Below are 18,334 nucleotides of genomic sequence, written 5' to 3' on the forward strand. Positions count from 1 at the left end.
TATGATAATGATATTATTTTTCATTTCTGATGATTGCATACTAAACTTCAGGCAATGAAAAAAAAATGAGCCAAAAATGAACTCTTAATCTTCAAAACTAAGCGCGCTGTGATTTTTTGAAAAAACCGGCGCCGGCATACAGGAGAGGTTTTGATTTTTAGGGCTTCGGCGTAAGAGGGTTAAACTAGTAGATACAGCAGTTTACAGGATTAGAAAATAACTAATAGTCCCTTAAAAATTTCAGCTGTTTCCCCAGTTGGAATGGTTGAAGAAGAGATCACCAGTGTAGAAGAAGGGCTAAAGCTTTTGGAACGTGGCAGCCATCATCGTAGCGTTGCCAGCACTGCTCTTAATCAGCATTCATCGAGATCACATGCACTGATTTATATCACAGTTCAGGTAGTCTGCATTTTAATTATGTGGCTTTCATTGCACTTTGATATTAAAGCATCTATGTAAAAGTAACTTTACATCGTATACGCATTGGTCGCCAGATTACACAATCTTTGATTGTTTTTAACCGGTTTCCAGCTGGTGCTAGAAAATGATCCTATTTGTTATATTTTCTAGATGCTTCCGCAGGTTCTACATTGTCGTATGTTGTGTAGAAGCTGTGTTCATTTTTCAACTTTTAAGATGCCAAGGAAATTGTGTGTGTGTGTCATAAATTGTACTTTTTGTGATTAAGTTTTAAGAATAAGTTTTAATCTGTCTTTTTGTTTTTTGCAGTTGAAAATTTTACATAATATTTTGAATTACATACTTCAGAATGATGACAGAAGTGGATGTTTGATATTAGTTGACTTAGCTGGGGCTGAAAGCGTTGGACGAGCTCAGACATCAGGGCAGCAGTTCACGGAAGGTATCCACATCAACAGAGGTTTATTAACACTAGGAAAAGTGCTGGCAGCACTTTCCAATCCAGCCCCAGTCTATGTGCCTTACAGGTATGATCTTATTTGCCAACAAGTGTTTTTGGGTGCTAATTATGGATTGATAATGGCAGCTATGGTTAAGATGGATGGTTTATTTTAGTTTTTCATCTTTCATATTATGTTAATTTTTCAAAACATGACACTGAAAAGTGTAGGGTCCCAATGCTTGGGCTGTTGTTATGTGTCATACATCATACAACCATCTAGTATAATCATAGATTAGTTATATTACGTATACAGTTCTTGTATGTTACTTTTTGTTTAATTGTGATGGCTTGTCTTGCGTTTGCTATATTAGAGAATGTAGTTGTGAATGCTTTGTTTATAAAAGTTTCTATAGGAAATATAAGAAACTATTACCAGAAGTAAACTTAACGGTTACAAGAATGATATAGTTCCTCATTGGATGTGTCGGTTACGTGCTGGACTATCGATCTTGGTCCAGGTTCGATTCACACACTGCCAGCGTGGAATCAGAAGAATTTATTTCTGGTGATAGAAATTCATTTCTCGATGTGGTTCGGATCCCACAAAAAGCTGTAGGTCCCACTGCTAAGTAATCAACCGGTTCCTAGCCACATAGAAATATCTAATCCGTCGGGCCATCCCTAGGAGAGCTGTTAATCAGCTCAGTGGTCAGGTAAAACTAAGATATACTTACTGACAAGAACGATAGGGTATTGTGCCCTTTTTAAGGTAGAGTGTTTGAGTATATGTTCTCTTACCTACTTCTTTCTTCTTGATGACTGTTCTGCAATCTGGTTCTATGTTTAACTTTATGCTTCTTCTTAATGTTAGTTCTGGATTAGTAATCTTAGTAGTGTTAGTCTCTCAGGATAAGTTTGAATGAGACGAACGGTAGAGTTTCTTTCTTAACTGTTGCAAAGAATACAAGTTACAACTAGTATAAAGTTTATAAAGTGAGACTCTGTGTTGGACCACTGGCATAGTTCTTGCTTCTTTACTGTACGACGGCTGCCGGTCCTCTCTGTCTTCTTCTGTCGTTCTGAAATTCAGCCACCCTCGGTTCGAATTCAGCCCAACTTCCTTAGGCGGTGTAGGTTCTGGTTCTCTGCCCAACTGGATTCTTGATTCATGGAGCAGTCTTTCCCTTATCTTTCCCCATCCCCTTTTAGGTGGGGTTAGCTTGTTAATTCCTCCTCTTCCAGGCAGAGTCAGTATTTAACATGTTAATACCTCCTCCTGGCGGTGGAGCTCCATTATCGATAGAAGCTGAGTAAGTCTGGTCACAGGTCAAAGATTTTATCATGGTCTTAAGATTTTAATTGCGATGGTGTTATGGTCCAACTTCCTGTGACTAAGGTTTTGTTGATAAAATTCTGGCTCACACACACTAAAGCTCAATTCTCTCTCTCTCTCTCTCTTCCTCTTTCTCTCTCTCGTTATTTTCACTGTACTTTGATTATTCTCTCTCTCTCTGTTTTTATACTACCCTATCTACTATTATTTGTTATAGCTATCATTACAAGAGATGCTTGACTACTTGATGTATGATCTGAGAAATGATTTTGGGAGTGTAATTTAACTGCTCGTATAGGGTCATAGTGGCTGGCTCAAATTAAAGAGATAATTCTTCTATTGTTATAAGTCAGTTTATGAATTAAGAAATAACTTGCATTTGATCATTTTTGTCTGCATCTATCAGTTAAATGCAATAGATGATTTGAATTTTCAGGTTGCTACTTTATATGCTGTTATATGTTTACTCTTGAAATTCTTATAAATAACTGTAAGAACTGTATTTGCTAGCTTAAGAAAGGGATCACTTAGTTCATCAAACTGTCAATGTATTTCATAATACAGTAGTGCCTCGTTCATCATATGTTTCTTATGTCGAACATTCTGTTTTTTTACTGAAATTTTTGAAGAAATTTTGTGCCGTTTGTCAAACAATTGCTTGTACTTCAACCTGACCGATTGTCTTATTTATATTGGTACTCAACAGCCTACCACATCCTACAAGAAAAACAGTATTAATGTTTTTTTCCTTTACAATATACAGTTTAATGATATCCATATTCAATCAAATAAATTACCATATTTAACAAAAATAAAAGAAGAAAACATTTCATAATGAGATTTAACATAAAAGATGGACAAAATCATATTTCACTGCAGTGATGCACAGCTGACTTGAGATAGCGAGAGGAAATGTTTATACTATTAAGGAGAGAAGAAGAGACTGTAAAATTATTACTGTATGTACGTAAAAGCTGTAACAATTCACATAAAAAATAAAAGAAGGGAATTTAACAATAAATTTAACATAATGATACAATATAAAAGCAAGCAAATGCAATACAGTAACAATAAAAATACAGTTACAATAAAAAAGCAAATGAGAGCCTTACTTGAGCCAGTGTTCGGGATTGCCCGAATCACTTCTTTTTGTTAACGGTAAAATATCCCTATTGCGTGACACTTGCTTTTTATGATTTTTTTAGCAATGTAAAGTAACTCTTCCCCACTTCATGAAACACACTGGTGCTACGCTGCGTTCAGCTTCTGCATCCCCGAGATTGTTTGTTATAACAACTTCCTCGTGAAAAGTTATTTGATCTATCTTTCCTTTTCTTTACATCTTTCCTTTTCTTACTTACATCCTTTACTTATTACTTTTTTGTTGGCTAAGTCATCATGTTCATTGAATTATGATTTTAAATTCGGCCATTTGCCAACAGTAAGTTGATATGTGACATAATTAACCTCCTCCTTGCACTCAAGATCCCTGCATGCACAGACACAATCGGACATACGCACACTATCGATTCCTTTTATCATTGCAAAATGTCAATAGAAACATCAGACTCGGTGTTAAAAACCTTTTTTTATAGTCCTAGAAACTAAGTTGACCCATGTCAAAAAAGGCCATGGCCTTATTGGTAAAGAACTTGGTTAAGGAAACACATACCACCTAGATCCATCTTTCCTGCACTCCTAAAGGTAAAGTTTCATGTGAGAGCAGTGGCAACTACCTTCACTTTCCTTAATAAGTTTGCTTTTGAGAATCCTGTCTCAATGTGGCCCAATGGTGCTGTAACTCTGTATTTGCCTGGTATTTTTTGTGAGATCCAGAGATTCATTATGAATTGTGCAAAGTACTTTTGCCATTGTTACACAAGAGGAACTTATAACTTTAATAATTAGGGTAGCTGTAATCAAACCTTTCCTATTTATTCAGCAAATTAGTGAGTTTTTGGCGAGTTTGAAGGTGCCTGTTATGAGACATGTAAGGCCCTTCATTCATTTGCCATTGTTGCTCTGCTGGCATAGGTGCAAGTCCCTTTGTCCCATTTTCATCACAGTGAGAGTGGTATATCTTGCAAGGAGCCTCAAACATTATTCCGAAGTCTTTGTTGCCTAATGAATTAGTCCTTGCCAGATTAGATGGATTCTAATCTTTTGGTAAGTAGCATCTTATTGCTGGTGGAATTTTGTTGTTGTTGTGGGGGTTATTATTTATCCTTGGGTTATTTTCCCACCTTTTTTCAATGTGAGAATCAGCTATCATAATGGAGAAGTAAGATTAATTTAAAAAGCATAAATTTTTACTAATGCCTTCTATGCTGGTCACAGTTTTCACAGTCACCTCCTACAACCGTCATAGTCTTACGGCTGCCATAGTCCTTCTGGCTGCCATAGCCCTCACAGCTGTCATAGTTCTTAAGGTCATTATAATTTTCAAGGCCGTCACAGCTCTCATGGCCGTCATAGTTCTCATGGCTGTCATAGTTCTTACAGCCGTCCTGATTCTTACGTCTGTTATAGCTCTATGGCCATCATCGTTCTCACAACCTATGACTGAACTGTTGAAGACCTAAACGTCAACTGTCTAGAGTAGACTGAGCTAATAACAACTGCTTGAGCTTTCTTCTTTGCCGGGATGTGACAGTCCCCACCTCGCAGACGTAGAAATAATTCTTCTCGACTTGGCATGCGGATCTGTTAGAATACCCTTATTCCAAAATTTAACTGGAGCACCCACTGGCATTGCCGCGGCTTATCCTATGAGAAAAATCAAGATCATGACGACGACGACAATTCACGCCTTCTGTCTTGTGTGTCCTTTCAGTTTCCCTTCCAAATCTTTCAAATTTCTCCATAAGTGCGTGCTCCTGAAATGAAAGCATAGTTACATTTTCGTCACCGAAGATGAGAGGCTGGCAGCAGTAGGCTGTCATGACGTCATGACTGCCACCATTTTGATAGCGGTTTGTCTATGACGTTATCATGCTTGATGGAAAGCGTGAGTTGTTGATGGTACGTACTCTTGCGGCCACGACAAAGAGACCCAAATTGCTGTGGCATTGTTACTTTTTACAAGGATGTGACAGTCCTGACTCGAAGATGAAGAAGAAATTATTCTTCTTCTCTTGGCATGAGGATCAATCACGAAGTCCCTGATTCGAGCGTTCTCCAACTCTTCACAGCCTCACTAGACCAAGCTTCCATCAGTCACTTGTTCGACATTTACAACTACTTGTGCTTTCTTATAATTGGGATGTGACAGTCCTGGCTCGAAGATGGAGAAGAAACTATTCTTCTCTTGGCACGAGGATCAGCCACGAAGTCCCTATTCTCCAACAATTGATTGGCAAACGCAATGGTGTCAACATCACCGAAGCTTGTGTTGATGCCTAAGTGGAAGGAGGAGAAGGAAAAACTTGTGTCTTTTCCACTCGTATATTTTTTATTTCTCCTAACGCTTGCAATTTCTCTCAAAAATGCGCGTCACCAAATCAGAAAGCGTAGTTGTACAGTACTCTTCTAATTGAAGAAGCAAGAATGGAAGCACGTCTCTGTGCAGGGTGCACAGCTGTGATGTCATGGCGGGCACCATGTTTATGACATCACCGAACATCCTGAATGTGACGTCAGCACTTGACAGGAAACGCAAGGCTGTTGTTGTAATTCCTGTAGGCATAGCAATAGCAACCTTAATTCAACAGGCTGAGGTGCTGTACTATCTGCTTCACTACAGATGTCAAAGTATTCGATGCCATTCAGTGCAGATCAGGGTAGAAGGGACATCCATAGCGAGGGACCCAGGAGAGAAGCGCGACGTCATATAGCAAACCAACTGCCCTTCTAGGGTTGGTACTCCTGATAGGCCTAACACCGATCACATACCCCCATCAACTCTGCCTCCGTATCTGGAAAAAAAAAGAAAAAAAGATGGCGATGCCCATCCCTTCCCCGCAGGGAAAGGAGGAGCACCATTAGTCAAAATTACCTCCCAAAACACCACCTGATACATCTAAGCTATGAATCCAAAGGCGAGTCTGATGGTATATGTGAAATATCAAATAGTACAGGTGGCGAAGTAACTGTGTCTGAAGAGTTTTCTGCACTTACGACCTACTACACACTGGATGCGGCTCTGTGTACTCTGACGTTAAACAAGGCGAAGATATCTGGGCATTTATCTGCTTCCTGTGATATCCAGGAAATCCTATCGAAGCATGAGAAAGCTCCATGTTCATAATATTGCCCAGAAATTCCACATGCAACAGATTCAAGCAAACTGGGCAAACTAAACCGGCTTTAAAAGGACGAAAGCAAAGCACGTCCTCTCTTATAGGCAGTAAGAAAATAACAAACAGGGTCACAAGTTAAAGAGGGGTATGTCGGTGGCTCCACATGACTCGTGACCAAGCACAGATGCCAATAGTCCCTTGCGTACACAGTTTTTTAACTTTACTGGTTTTCAGCTGGTGCTAAGTTATTTATCCTAATGTTAAGACCTCAGGTTTGTTAGTTATGAAAAATACAAATTGATTAAGAATTTGTCATTTTTTAAATAGTTGCCTCTCTTTTATGCATCATCTCTCCAACCTCCCAACTTGTGTGGATGCAGAAACAATAGATGCTCAAACTATGATGCATCCCTTTGAGCTTTTCAGCTCAAAGGGATGCATCATAGACGTACTAAACAATCTTATTAATTTTTTTGTTTTTCACGTTCTTGTTGTCTTGCCTGACGTTGGGAATACAGAGGTAAGCATTTAAAAATAAATATAATTATTTCTATTTCTGTGGAATTATCACAGGAAATTACAATATACATTGTCCTCTTCACAGAGAATCTGTACTGACAAGGCTTCTTAAGGAGTCTCTCAGTGGAGATACCCATACAGCTATGATAGCATGTGTTAATCCGGCAAATTACAACCTCCATGAGACGCTTAATACCTTGCGGTATGCTGAGCAGGCTCAGTATATCAAGACAAAGCCTCAAGTACTATCAACCATAAAGGTAAGCTTATTCTCCAGAATTTTGTTTTCTGTTTTTGTATTTTAGAAATGGCAATTGCTATTGCTTTTGGTGACTATTGCTTGGAATTTTAATGAAACTTAATATAGATGTGTTGATATTTTGGTTTTGCTAATATAGACTTGCATTTTACTTGTTCAGTGTATTGGTGGCAATGCAAGTAGATTAATTGTAATTGTTGTGAAGAATCATGACATTATTGATGTAAGTTAATCTGTTTGCCAGCCCCTGGTTTCTAAAGAAGCCAGTCTATTTCTGTAGGTATTAAGTAGTTTAACCAGGCTACAGAATTAAAATACCCAGCTCATTTAGGGCTGTTTGTACAAAGTACTGTACCCATCTGAAGTGGTTCTCCTCTTGCATCTGTTATGCTATTCTTTCCCTTTCCTTGCTTTTATCAGTGACTTCTTTCATTCCCTATATCCTTTATTCATCCTTATGATGGAGGTTCTTTTTTTCACAAATCAAACTCCTTTAGCCAGTCATATTCAAGACCAAATGGGGAGAAGCAGGGAATTGAAAATCTGTTGTGATAGATTGGCAAGAATTGATAGAACAGTGAGAAAGTCACTGCATCATTGATGAAATGGTGAGAACAAATGGACTGCTGGTGAATAGAGCTGTCCATTTTAGTGGTAGAGAGAGCAAAGTCTTGATTTGTATATAAGGCCCATACTTTATACAGCAAAGCATGAGCAATGGTAAGGAAAACAAGAATTAAAAAAAAAATGTGGGGTTTCACTGCTGAGTGGCCTAAATTCTGTTTTCTGTCTGTCTGTCTGTCCCATAGAATGTTAACATGCATTGGGCGGAGTTGGTGGAAAGATTGCATCATGAATGAGGAGTAGGCAGAGAGGTGTGGTGTTCAGAGGCCAGAAAAAAAAGATGGAGATTTCAGAGATTGAGTTTTCTTGAACTCATGTTAAGAAGTGCAGGAAACAGTTGGTTAGAAACATTAGGAAAGTTATAGAAATGGAAGTAGCAGGATGAAGAACTAGGAAGACCCAGGAAATCATAGGTGATAAATTAAGACCTAAACCTAAAGTTAAGACCTAGACCTAATAGTTCAGGCAGAAGTGTATAAGACAGAAGACAGTGGAGAGATGAAGGGAAAAGCTTACTTAAAAGTATGTATGATGATGAATTTAGAAATTAGGCCTTATATCCTAACAGTTTTTGGCTTAGAAAAAAATAGGAAAGGTAAAAAAACTAACTTCATTTCTATTCTGGTTTGGGATATTGTTCTGTTTGGTTTCAATGAGTGCTATTTAGGACAGTCTAAGAGCGTTAATGGATTTTCTTTTGTTGGAAAGAGTACTTCCTATTGCCAATTTTTTTTTTTTTTAGCACAAAAACAAATAATGTGCTCCCCATTTTTATTTGCAGTCTCTCCCAGGCCTTTCTTACTTATTACATCATTGAAGAACCAAGTGTAGCTCAAGAGACACAGTTTTCCTTGAAATATTTTAATGTAGTAATGTACAGATTTTAGTGAGTGATATGTCCAAGCTGGAAAAATCTATGATTCTATTTAACATCACAATGCAGAGACAAGCAGCAGGGTACTGCACATTAATTCCATTAAATAATTAAAAAAATAAATCCAAGGGTCTGAAAGGTATATTATTTACAGGTATAGCAATCTCTACACCTATAGACTAGTCCACCCACCTCAAACCCTATTCTAATATTGTGAGTTTATGCTATGCAAGTAATGAAGTTCATATCTGCCAATCAGCACCCAGCAGCCAACTTCATTCGATTGGCTCGCTGTATAAGTCAGACTGTTGGCTTGCGAGACTGTCGAATATGCTGAACTGTATGTTATTATTTTTATAGTGTCTGGCCCAGGCTGCTTATTGCATGCTCACATTGAAAGTTTTGAAGCTTAACTGACTTGCATGTTAGTTATGGAAAAACCTCCACTTGGAAAGAGATCAAGTAGTTTGGACATTGATGTTACTTTGTTGTAGAACCTCATTTTTAATATACCTCACATTTGGGCAGATAACAGAAAGTGTAGTGTTTGGAAATTAGCATGATGCTACTCCTATTTTAGTTGAATAGGTGGTGGGCTGGTGGTCTCCATTATCTTGTTTTTTTTTTTTATTTATTTATTATTTTTTTTTATACCTCTGAGAAAGGACCAGCAGTTTATGTATATCATGTGCTGGAGGTGTCCTGTAGCAACGTCACTCTTAGATTGGTTCCTGTAGTCTTTCATTGCATTGGCTAACAAAACCGACTACTGTCCCTCCTTATTGAGGCTTATAATAACACAGTTGTACCAATTTTTATTTGGTGATTTATTGCTCTTTTTAAAGAAATGGATGATTTTGCATTTTACATTGGGAATGTTAATGAAAGTTGCATGTAACTTCTTTAGCTGGATTTGCATTGTGTTGGAGAATGCTTGTTGACAATTTCTTTTTGTTGTGTTTTTCTGTGTTCAGCACCTATTAATTTAAAAGGGTTGTATAAAGCAACTTCATGCTCTAATTGTTCTATTTCAGAGAATTGGTGTGAAACGGCGCTGTGAGGATGTGACTGCAACCCCAGGTGCGTGGAAAAGGCGTACAATGATGTCAGACAAAAAGAAAAACCATAATACAACTGTTTCTACCCCTGGACATAAACCATCTAGAAAGATTGAATCAAAATTCAACAGCACTTTCACCGCACCATCTCTGAGGTAAGATGTGAAATTATACATGTATGACAAAAAATACTTTAGCTTTCCATGTATGGTAGATTTTTAGACAAAAACTTTCAGCCAGGTGATTTTTTATTGGCCAGACCTTTTGAAAGCCATCAGTTTGAACAAAATTCTGTATTTGAAGGCAGGTGAAAAACAGGCAACTTTAGTCATTTAAGATTTCTTCAAACCATTAAATGACATTGTAGAATTTACTCTTCATTGGTCTGAAAAATACTTAAAAGTTGTCAGCAATTACTTAGGGAATGAAACTCGAGTTGTTTGAATTTTTATGTACATAAAAAATATGCCTTCCTTTCAATCATTACATATTCCCATAGAATAGATAGATTGAAGTTGACAGGAAACAAAAAAGTATGTTATTTTTAAATCTCCCTGGGCAAGATGCAGCCAAGGATTTAACTATCTAACATTTAAAGAATCAATTAGAATTAAAGAATGAATTGTTTAAGAAAGCAGCTTTCCAATTGTAACATTACACAAGTCCAGACTAATTCATCATCATGTCTTTCATTTTCTGTGAAACTGGAACTATCTTCATGGCCATGTTATCTTCTATAGGGTATTACTTACAATGTCCCTTGCTTTTGCACAATGTAGTTGATAATAGAATGTTTGCACCGTCCTCCCTTAGGTTTCAGGCTTCAACTAAATGGCTTTTAGTTTTCTGTAAAAGAAAACGATTTTGCTGGCTTGGTCTGCCTGCCTGCCCTCAGACCTTAAAAACTACTGAGGCTAGAGGGCTGCAGATTGGTATGCTAACCATCCACTCTCCAGTTGCAGCCCTCTAGCCCCAGTAGTTTTGATTTCATTTAGGGTCAAAGTTGGCTATAAGCGTGCCTCTGGCAACATGGTCTGCGGCTCATACAGCATTACTTATACTGAGGCCACCGAAAGATAGATCTATTTTCAGTGGCCTTGATTTTATGATGTACAGAAAACTTGACTGCACTGAAGAAATTTCAGCACATTTTTTACTTGTTTGCCTTTTACTTTTCATACATACCTTTGATCACTTGCCACTTGGCTATTCAGCTTCTTTAATTGTACCCTTCTCTAATGTTTACTTTTCATTTCCAACAAATCCTTCAGGTAAACTCTGAGCTTACAAATAGGGCTTAATAGTTTTGTTAAACTAATTTATATAAATTCTTGGTAATGTTATGGTTGTTGATTTTTCTAAGTTCTGTCAGTTTTTATATTGCTTGTTCCTTTATAGGTGGCCTTTTTAAGTGACCAAGTTACCGTAATTTGTTTCTAACTTTTATATTTTTTTGTCATAAAACAGTTAGCTTCTTTTAATCTGTTGAAACTTGCTAATGAAACAAGTGACTTTTTTTATAATGACATTAATCTGTGAATATAATGTTCTTTATAATGCCTAAATAATGTATTTTGCAAGTGGTAGTCTTTTTTCAGTACAACAAAGCTGATTCCCTCATACTGTATGTAGGAATGTGAATTGCTTTTATTATTATTAATAGTATTTACAGTTTTTAGTAATAGTACCTCTGAATAGATTTCTGTCATTTGCCTTTCATTTGTTGAGGATATTATCTTTTTAAGCCCTGTTCTCACAACAAAATTTGAGTTTTGATTTGCTTAGTTTTGAACAGCTTTTAGAAAACATTATTAGTTATTTACTTCTTTTTTTTTTTTTTTTTTTTTTTTTTTTTTTTTTTTTTTTTTTTTTATAGCACTGCCTCCAAGTAAAGTTGGAGGGATGCTGTGCTTTCACCCTGTGTATGTGCATGTGGTAATAGGAGTTATCTCAAAATGAATCTGTCAAACCTAAATAGCAGGCTTAGCAACCATATTTAATTGCTATGCATTCACAATTATTCATGGCTGATTGATCTTGATGCTCTTTTTACTAAACATTCTTGCTTGATACCTTTTTTATTTATTTTTTTTATTTTTTTGTTATTTTTTATTTTTTGAAAAATACTGATTTTAAAGCTTTTCCAGGCTAAATGATTCAGTTCTTAATTCAAGCCTCCTGCCACCATCTCTTGGAGTTCCTATACAGCAACCTATTTTTGAAGATGATTCTCTGAGATGCTCTTCACCTGTATCCACTGTGGAAAATCCTGAGATGCAACCTCCCAATTTGAGGTAGGTTGGTTTAATGTCTAGTGTATTTTTTATGTAAGATTATAATTCTTTTATGGGTTGGGTGTTGGTTTTTTTGTTTCAGGAACTCCTTTGTTTTATTAGTTCACCAGAATTCCAAACTTGGCAAATAATATTATAGCTTTTGCTGTTGGAAGTTGTAGTCACTCATCAAACATCTTTTGAAAGGTTTTGTCTTCCAATATTAGTGGAATATTTGCTGTAAATATTTAACTTTTTGAATTTTCAGAAATCTCATTTAATATCTAGTTAACTTGTGTGTGTTAAATAGTTTATTTGTGTGTAAGCACCAGTTGTTAGCATGTGATAGGCCAGCTCTAGTTTTCTTGAGCAGTCACTGTGGGTATGTCTGTCTAGAGCTAAAGCATGCTTTTAGTAGACATAGTTGTTCATTACTCTGAATTTCACAACTTTATTTCTCTGCCTTTCACTAATTTTTCATTCTTTGTTGCTTTCCTATTTTCTGAAGTGTCAATGGTACGGTTTTCATTGTGTTGGCTAAAATAGTAATTCCAATCTTGCAAATTCCCACAATTTGTTTTTGCCTTTAATAATATTCTGGAAAGTATTGAGTGCTGGATTAGTGTTTTGCAGATAACTATTTATATGCAGACTTAGTTTCCATTAAGGTTTGCCTGTTTTAATTTGGCCGTAGTGTTTTGTGTTTATATAGGTATAAACTAATGACAGGGAAAACCTAATTAGTGTGCTAAGTGAAGCAGCCTTAGGTTATTTAGAATTTGTTAAATGAAGACATCTATGTTAGGCATTCAGGTTGCTTGTTCTCTTCATGGTGCTTTTTTGTAAGAGTTTGTTTCCTTACATGGTAAACAATGAGGGTTCTAGAACCAAAGGGCTATAGACAGCTGTAGTAAAAGAGGCTTGAAATATTTGGGCAGTAGACAGCTTAGAACATTACTTGTGGATATAGGAAGAGTATTTTTTTATTATTCCCCGTAACCGTAACTGTTTCTGGTGGACAAATATTTACCAATATTGTTCTAATATCTGTTCTGAATGGTCATTGACATTGGGAGATCAAAAGTGAGATGAGCATGTTCTGAGCTAGATAGAACCTATTGCTTTATGGCGATTCACCATTTCATTAGTTCTCTTGCTTGTGGACAGTACTGTCCAGGAGCTGCAATAAGCATTATATATAATTTTGGGAAAGTGTCAAATGGTGTGGATGATAAGTAAATTTGAGTTTTGTGTGAATTGGTTGAAGTGGATCCCCACTTTTTCATGCTTCACTTTTTAGTGGTTCATCCTTTCACAGATTCTTATCTTTTATTTTTATGCTGGAACTTTCACCAATTCACAAATTTTTCTATGGGCTGTATCTCTAAAATGATCACTATTTGCTTATTTTTGTAGAGCAACACAGTGTATTCACAGTTATAAGGGTTTCAGTTTAAGGGGTACAGGGTATGTGGCATTTATACACAGTTATAAGCATCTTTAGAGAGGATTTTTCATTTCTGTGGTGGGTTCTGGAACCTATCCCCGTGAAAGAGTTTGAGAACACTGTAGATGAAAACTCATCAACATTTTTCATTCTGTGAAATGGTGTCAATAAAAACCTGTTTAAATGCATTTGATTATTTACAGCCCTTACTTGGAACGGATGACAAATAAACTGGAGCAGTCAATAATGGGGCACTTTGAAAGTATAGAGGACCGAGTTGCAGATCGGATAATAAGCAAGCTGAAGTCCAGTAAAAGAAGGAAATCTTCCAGGTAACATTCAGATACTTCTATAGTAATAGTATTGCATCTTGCCACATATAAAGGGAATAAGTAACTTCGGTGTTTAAATACAAGAAACCATTTCAAATCCAAAATTTTCTGCTCAGGCAGTACTAAGTTTATTTGGAAATGATTTTTGCTGGTTTTTAAGTGTGGTTACAGAAAAGGATTTTTCCTTCTTATCTTTTATGTACGATTGTCTGTATGATTGTTTTGTATTGTCAGCCATTATAATTTCTTGAAGATATTGTGTGCCTTGATTTTAACTTTTATGAATAGGCACTATAGCCTCTATTAAAATGGATGCATTGAGAACTGCAGGAGTACGTTTAATGTATATTATACATTTATGTATTTTCTGTTTTGATTACTAGAAACCTACTTATATAGGTACATGTTGGTGTTTGTTCGTCCAGTAATTTTTAAAAAATATTCAGATCTTGTAAATTGTTCCTTCATTATTGCAGAACCCTAAGTCAAGCAATTGAAGCATTTTTAATAGTGCTGTATTATTGAAATAGCAATGATACTTTTGTCCCTTATGATATCATTACTAGTTAACTCTGTATTAGAGTTCATGTATTTTATCTTTTACCACTGAAAGTAGTGTTCTTATTTATAAAAGGGACAATTCTTATTATTGTAAAATGGTTTAATGTGGCCACTGAATCATATTTTAGATTCATATATTCTCTAAAAGAATTTGTACTTGAATGAGAATTTAGTTAGGTAGTAAAAGTTCAAGAATGCTGACATCTAAGTTGGAAATGATCCGAGGGAACAGATGAAAACCTGACATCAGTTGCAGCAGTGGCCGTAGAGATGCTGCAAAGAACCTTCAGTAACATTGACAGTGTGATATGCAAAGCATGTTGTAAGTGGTAACCCCTAAGATGACAAAATTAACAAAGTATAGAGTCAAACTTCAATGTCTATGAAGGCGAGTCTTCTTTTCTTTGTGTGACTTCTTTAAAGTGGGTTTTGCTACCATATTGTGTTGTGTAGTATTAGCAAGTTTTATTGATACTTTAGCCCCTTTTACCATCCTGCTTTTACTGGTTCACAGTTATCCAGTCTTTGTATCTTCATGCCTGGTGATTTATCAAGTGTATTATCATAAAGTGACTCTGGAAGTTACTGAAGAAGTTATTGCCATCCTCAGGCCGTCCGTAATCATCTGCCTTTTCCAGGGAAAGGACATCTGTTTTGATTCTAGAACTTGACTATGGCTATGCTCACCCTCTGCAGGCCTTATGAACCTTGTCAAATGCCTTCTCCCTGGGTTTGCCCTCACCTTTGAGCATGTCAGTGAGTTCCATGCCCTTTATGGTAGATTCTTAAATTCTTGGATTGGTCTTTATGGATCTTTTGTTTGCTCTGGAGTTGTGGCAAAGATTCATTCTTTTTGTAAAGGTTGTTAATTTTTGGAGACCTCTCCTATTGCCTTGCCCTAGAGTCCTTCAAGTTGTACCTCCTGTGGACAGCTGCTTCTCGTTTGTTAATCCATACAGTTTGCAAGACTTCATGTTTTTAATAACTCTGTTTGCTTTTGCAACTCAAGGCTTGTGAACTTTCTATGCTCCTCTCCTCCCTAGCTTTTAAGTATAATCTAGGGCTCTGCTATCTTTAGGATAGGTACTTGGCATTACCAGTGCTTTGGCAAGATTACATCTGTGAAATGTTAGCCATCAATCTTAAGTTGATCATTCATTGGGACTTATCATTCAGGGGGCGGGCGGTTTAGTGGTCATATGCAGCTGGTTGGAAGGGGCTGGGTTATTTGTCATCCTCCTTTTCATGACTTCATTTTCATGATTTTGGCACACAAGGAAGCGTGTATTTCATGGAGCATCCACCTTAACATTTCATGTACTTGGTGAGTGTACTCCTTTGGTTGTTTTCCATTCCACATCCATTTATGGAAGCTCCTATGATTTCAGAGTTTATAGCTGGCTCAGCTGTTCATTCTTAGGGTCACCTCTACGCTCATCCTTCTAAATTATGGTAGATCTTCATGATTAATGATTTTTTAAGGACAAACTGTTTTTACACGTTTTCCTAGAAACACATTAATCCTAATCTTCATTGCCCTCCTCCCATCCTAACTCTTCCATGGAGCAGTAGAGGGTGACTGGCACAGTGCAGTAGGGGTTTTTTGTCAGATTGGTGTGACGGGGTCCATGACGAGAAGTAAGGCCACTTATGATTTGTGAGTTATAGAAATTTGTTTTTTATTGAAAAAAACATTTTTCTCAGCTATTGCTTTATATTAATTTCTATGCAGTATTTACTTATTGTCTTGTTTTCAGGGTCAGTTTATATTTCCATTGTAACAAAACATATTTGCAAATTTTCACCATGTTTGCATCTAATCTTTTATTTTTGTATATACTCTAGTAGCATATTATGGAGGTAGTCCCATTAGTGCTCCTCATGCAATACGCTGTAGGCATTTGAATTCCAGCCTCCCCCTTTATTTCCTAACCCCTTTAATTTCTTTACACAAATGAATAATCTACCCACCCTGTACGCTTTCTCCAACTCCAGTATACTCCAGAAATCACCTTAGAACAACAGCACCACAAGACTTACAACCCAAAAAACTCCTACCAGACAGAGAGCTCTCCCATACCAACCACACACCACCAACACATGCTTTCTACTGCTCCGTGTTATTGTTTACATCCTGCCGACGCCATCTTGTCTATGACGTCACAGCCTATGACGTCACAACACAACTTAAATACATCAACAGACACCTAGAATCCTACCAAACAAATAATGCTGTCCATATATAGGACACCCACCATATTTCAACAATGCATAAAATACAATATATAATCACACTTATCTCTTTCTCCCTCCCCTCCAACTGTCCTAAACCTAGTATTCCCCTCTTAATTTCCTTCGTCCTCCAACTCCTTACCCTCTACATAATTTGTCTAATACATTCCCCTGAAACTCCTGCTTTAGTTTAATACATCAGCCACTTGCTCCTTTCCTTTTATCCATCTCACCTCCTTTATTTCCCCGGATTCAATGGTTTCCCTTATTGCAGCAATATCTATTTTTAATCGCTTGCTACTTACACCATGCTCGATTTGATGGCGGTCATTAGTGTTTTACTATCAGTGTTAACCAAGGCTTCTAAATTTCTCCCTCCTACTACCTCTTCCCACAAATGCTTGAAATATATCAATCCTTCTACAGCTTCCCCAACACTTAGGGCTTCAGCCTCAATGGTGGATTTTGCCACTCTCCTGGATTTCCTAGACTTCCACCATATGGGACTTCTCCTCTTCCCATCTGTCAAGGAAATAATATAACCCAGTTGAGTATGGCCATCTTCTATGTTTCCAAATGAAGCGTCTGCATAGGCTTCCCAATAAACCCTTTCTTCTTCCATCTCACTTATTGTAACTCCGCCCATCATGCTCTTAGTTTTTCTCACAATTTTAATAAGTTTCTTCATATCCTGAGTTGTTCCTTCTTTAAATGCTTTACTTAATTCGCTAATATCATATGATATTTCTGGCATCGTGTGTAGTGATACCCAATTCAGCTGTCCTACCACTGATCTATACTCTGTTAACTCCTTTTGTTCTAGCACTCTATTACCCGTATATCTTCGTGGCCTCTGGTTCTCTTATGGAATTTATATACTGCCACTGATTAAGGGAAAATCTAAAATCTTTCTCCTTCTGCTCTATTACTACTCCTATATACTTGAACCTTTTACTCTCTTGTTCTCCTACTTGCAATTTCCCTTTCAATCTCCCAATCGTTTCCTTTAAGAATCCTTCAGTTCCTCCGTAGCAAAAATCATCTACGTGTGTACACAAAATGCCTTCCAATTTATTGTCCTTTTTCCAAAAGAATATATTAGGTTCTAGTCTACTTCTCTCACCTTGAAGCTCCTTCACTACTTTCACCACTTTACAATACCATGCTTTTGCTGCATCCTTGAGCCCATAGACGGTTTTTCTTCAAACTTCCATAATCCCCTCCAACCATCTTCCCTTGGTGGCGTCAAATACACTTCTCTTTGTATCTCGTCACCTTGTAAATATGCAGTTTTTGACATCCAATGTATAACAATTCCAATTTTTCACCTTTATTATGGTTAGACAGAATTTTAAAATTTCAGCATTGCATGTGGGAGCATCCTTTTCCCACTCTGCCATTTCTTCTTCAAACCCTCTAGCTACCAATCTTGCTTTACATATCCTTTCCCCCCCTTTTATCTTTTCACTTACTATCCATCTTGTAGATATAGCTTTTTGTCCAACATCATTTACCTCCTCATATACCTGGTTATCTCTCCAACTTTGAAGTTCTTTTTCTTTAGCTTCCATTATGCTTCTATTTTCAAATCCCAGCAACACCTCCTCTTCATCTTCAATTTTTTCTACCTGACTATAATCCCTCAAGTTAACCCACCCTTTGTCACCTGACTGTGAGTCTTGTACATTGTACGAATCAGCCCATGCTTGGCTTGATCTTTTT

At 36.9% G+C, this 18,334-nt stretch overlaps 1 protein-coding gene across 2 annotated transcripts in view; it reads left to right on the top strand.

Annotated features, from left to right (window-relative positions):
- Positions 1–18,334, top strand: part of LOC135195809 (kinesin-II 95 kDa subunit-like) — a 71,889-nt gene that overhangs the window by 25,838 nt on the left and 27,717 nt on the right. For both annotated transcript variants that reach the window (XM_064222286.1, XM_064222285.1), the window contains exons 5-10: positions 245–399; positions 769–947; positions 7,038–7,212; positions 9,744–9,922; positions 11,915–12,061; positions 13,691–13,819. In XM_064222286.1, coding sequence (XP_064078356.1) covers positions 245–399; positions 769–947; positions 7,038–7,212; positions 9,744–9,922; positions 11,915–12,061; positions 13,691–13,819 — 964 coding nt within the window. The remainder of the gene's footprint in view (positions 1–244; positions 400–768; positions 948–7,037; positions 7,213–9,743; positions 9,923–11,914; positions 12,062–13,690; positions 13,820–18,334) is intronic.

This window comes from Macrobrachium nipponense, chromosome 16 (assembly GCF_015104395.2).
Source record: "Macrobrachium nipponense isolate FS-2020 chromosome 16, ASM1510439v2, whole genome shotgun sequence".
Taxonomy (NCBI): domain Eukaryota; kingdom Metazoa; phylum Arthropoda; class Malacostraca; order Decapoda; family Palaemonidae; genus Macrobrachium; species Macrobrachium nipponense.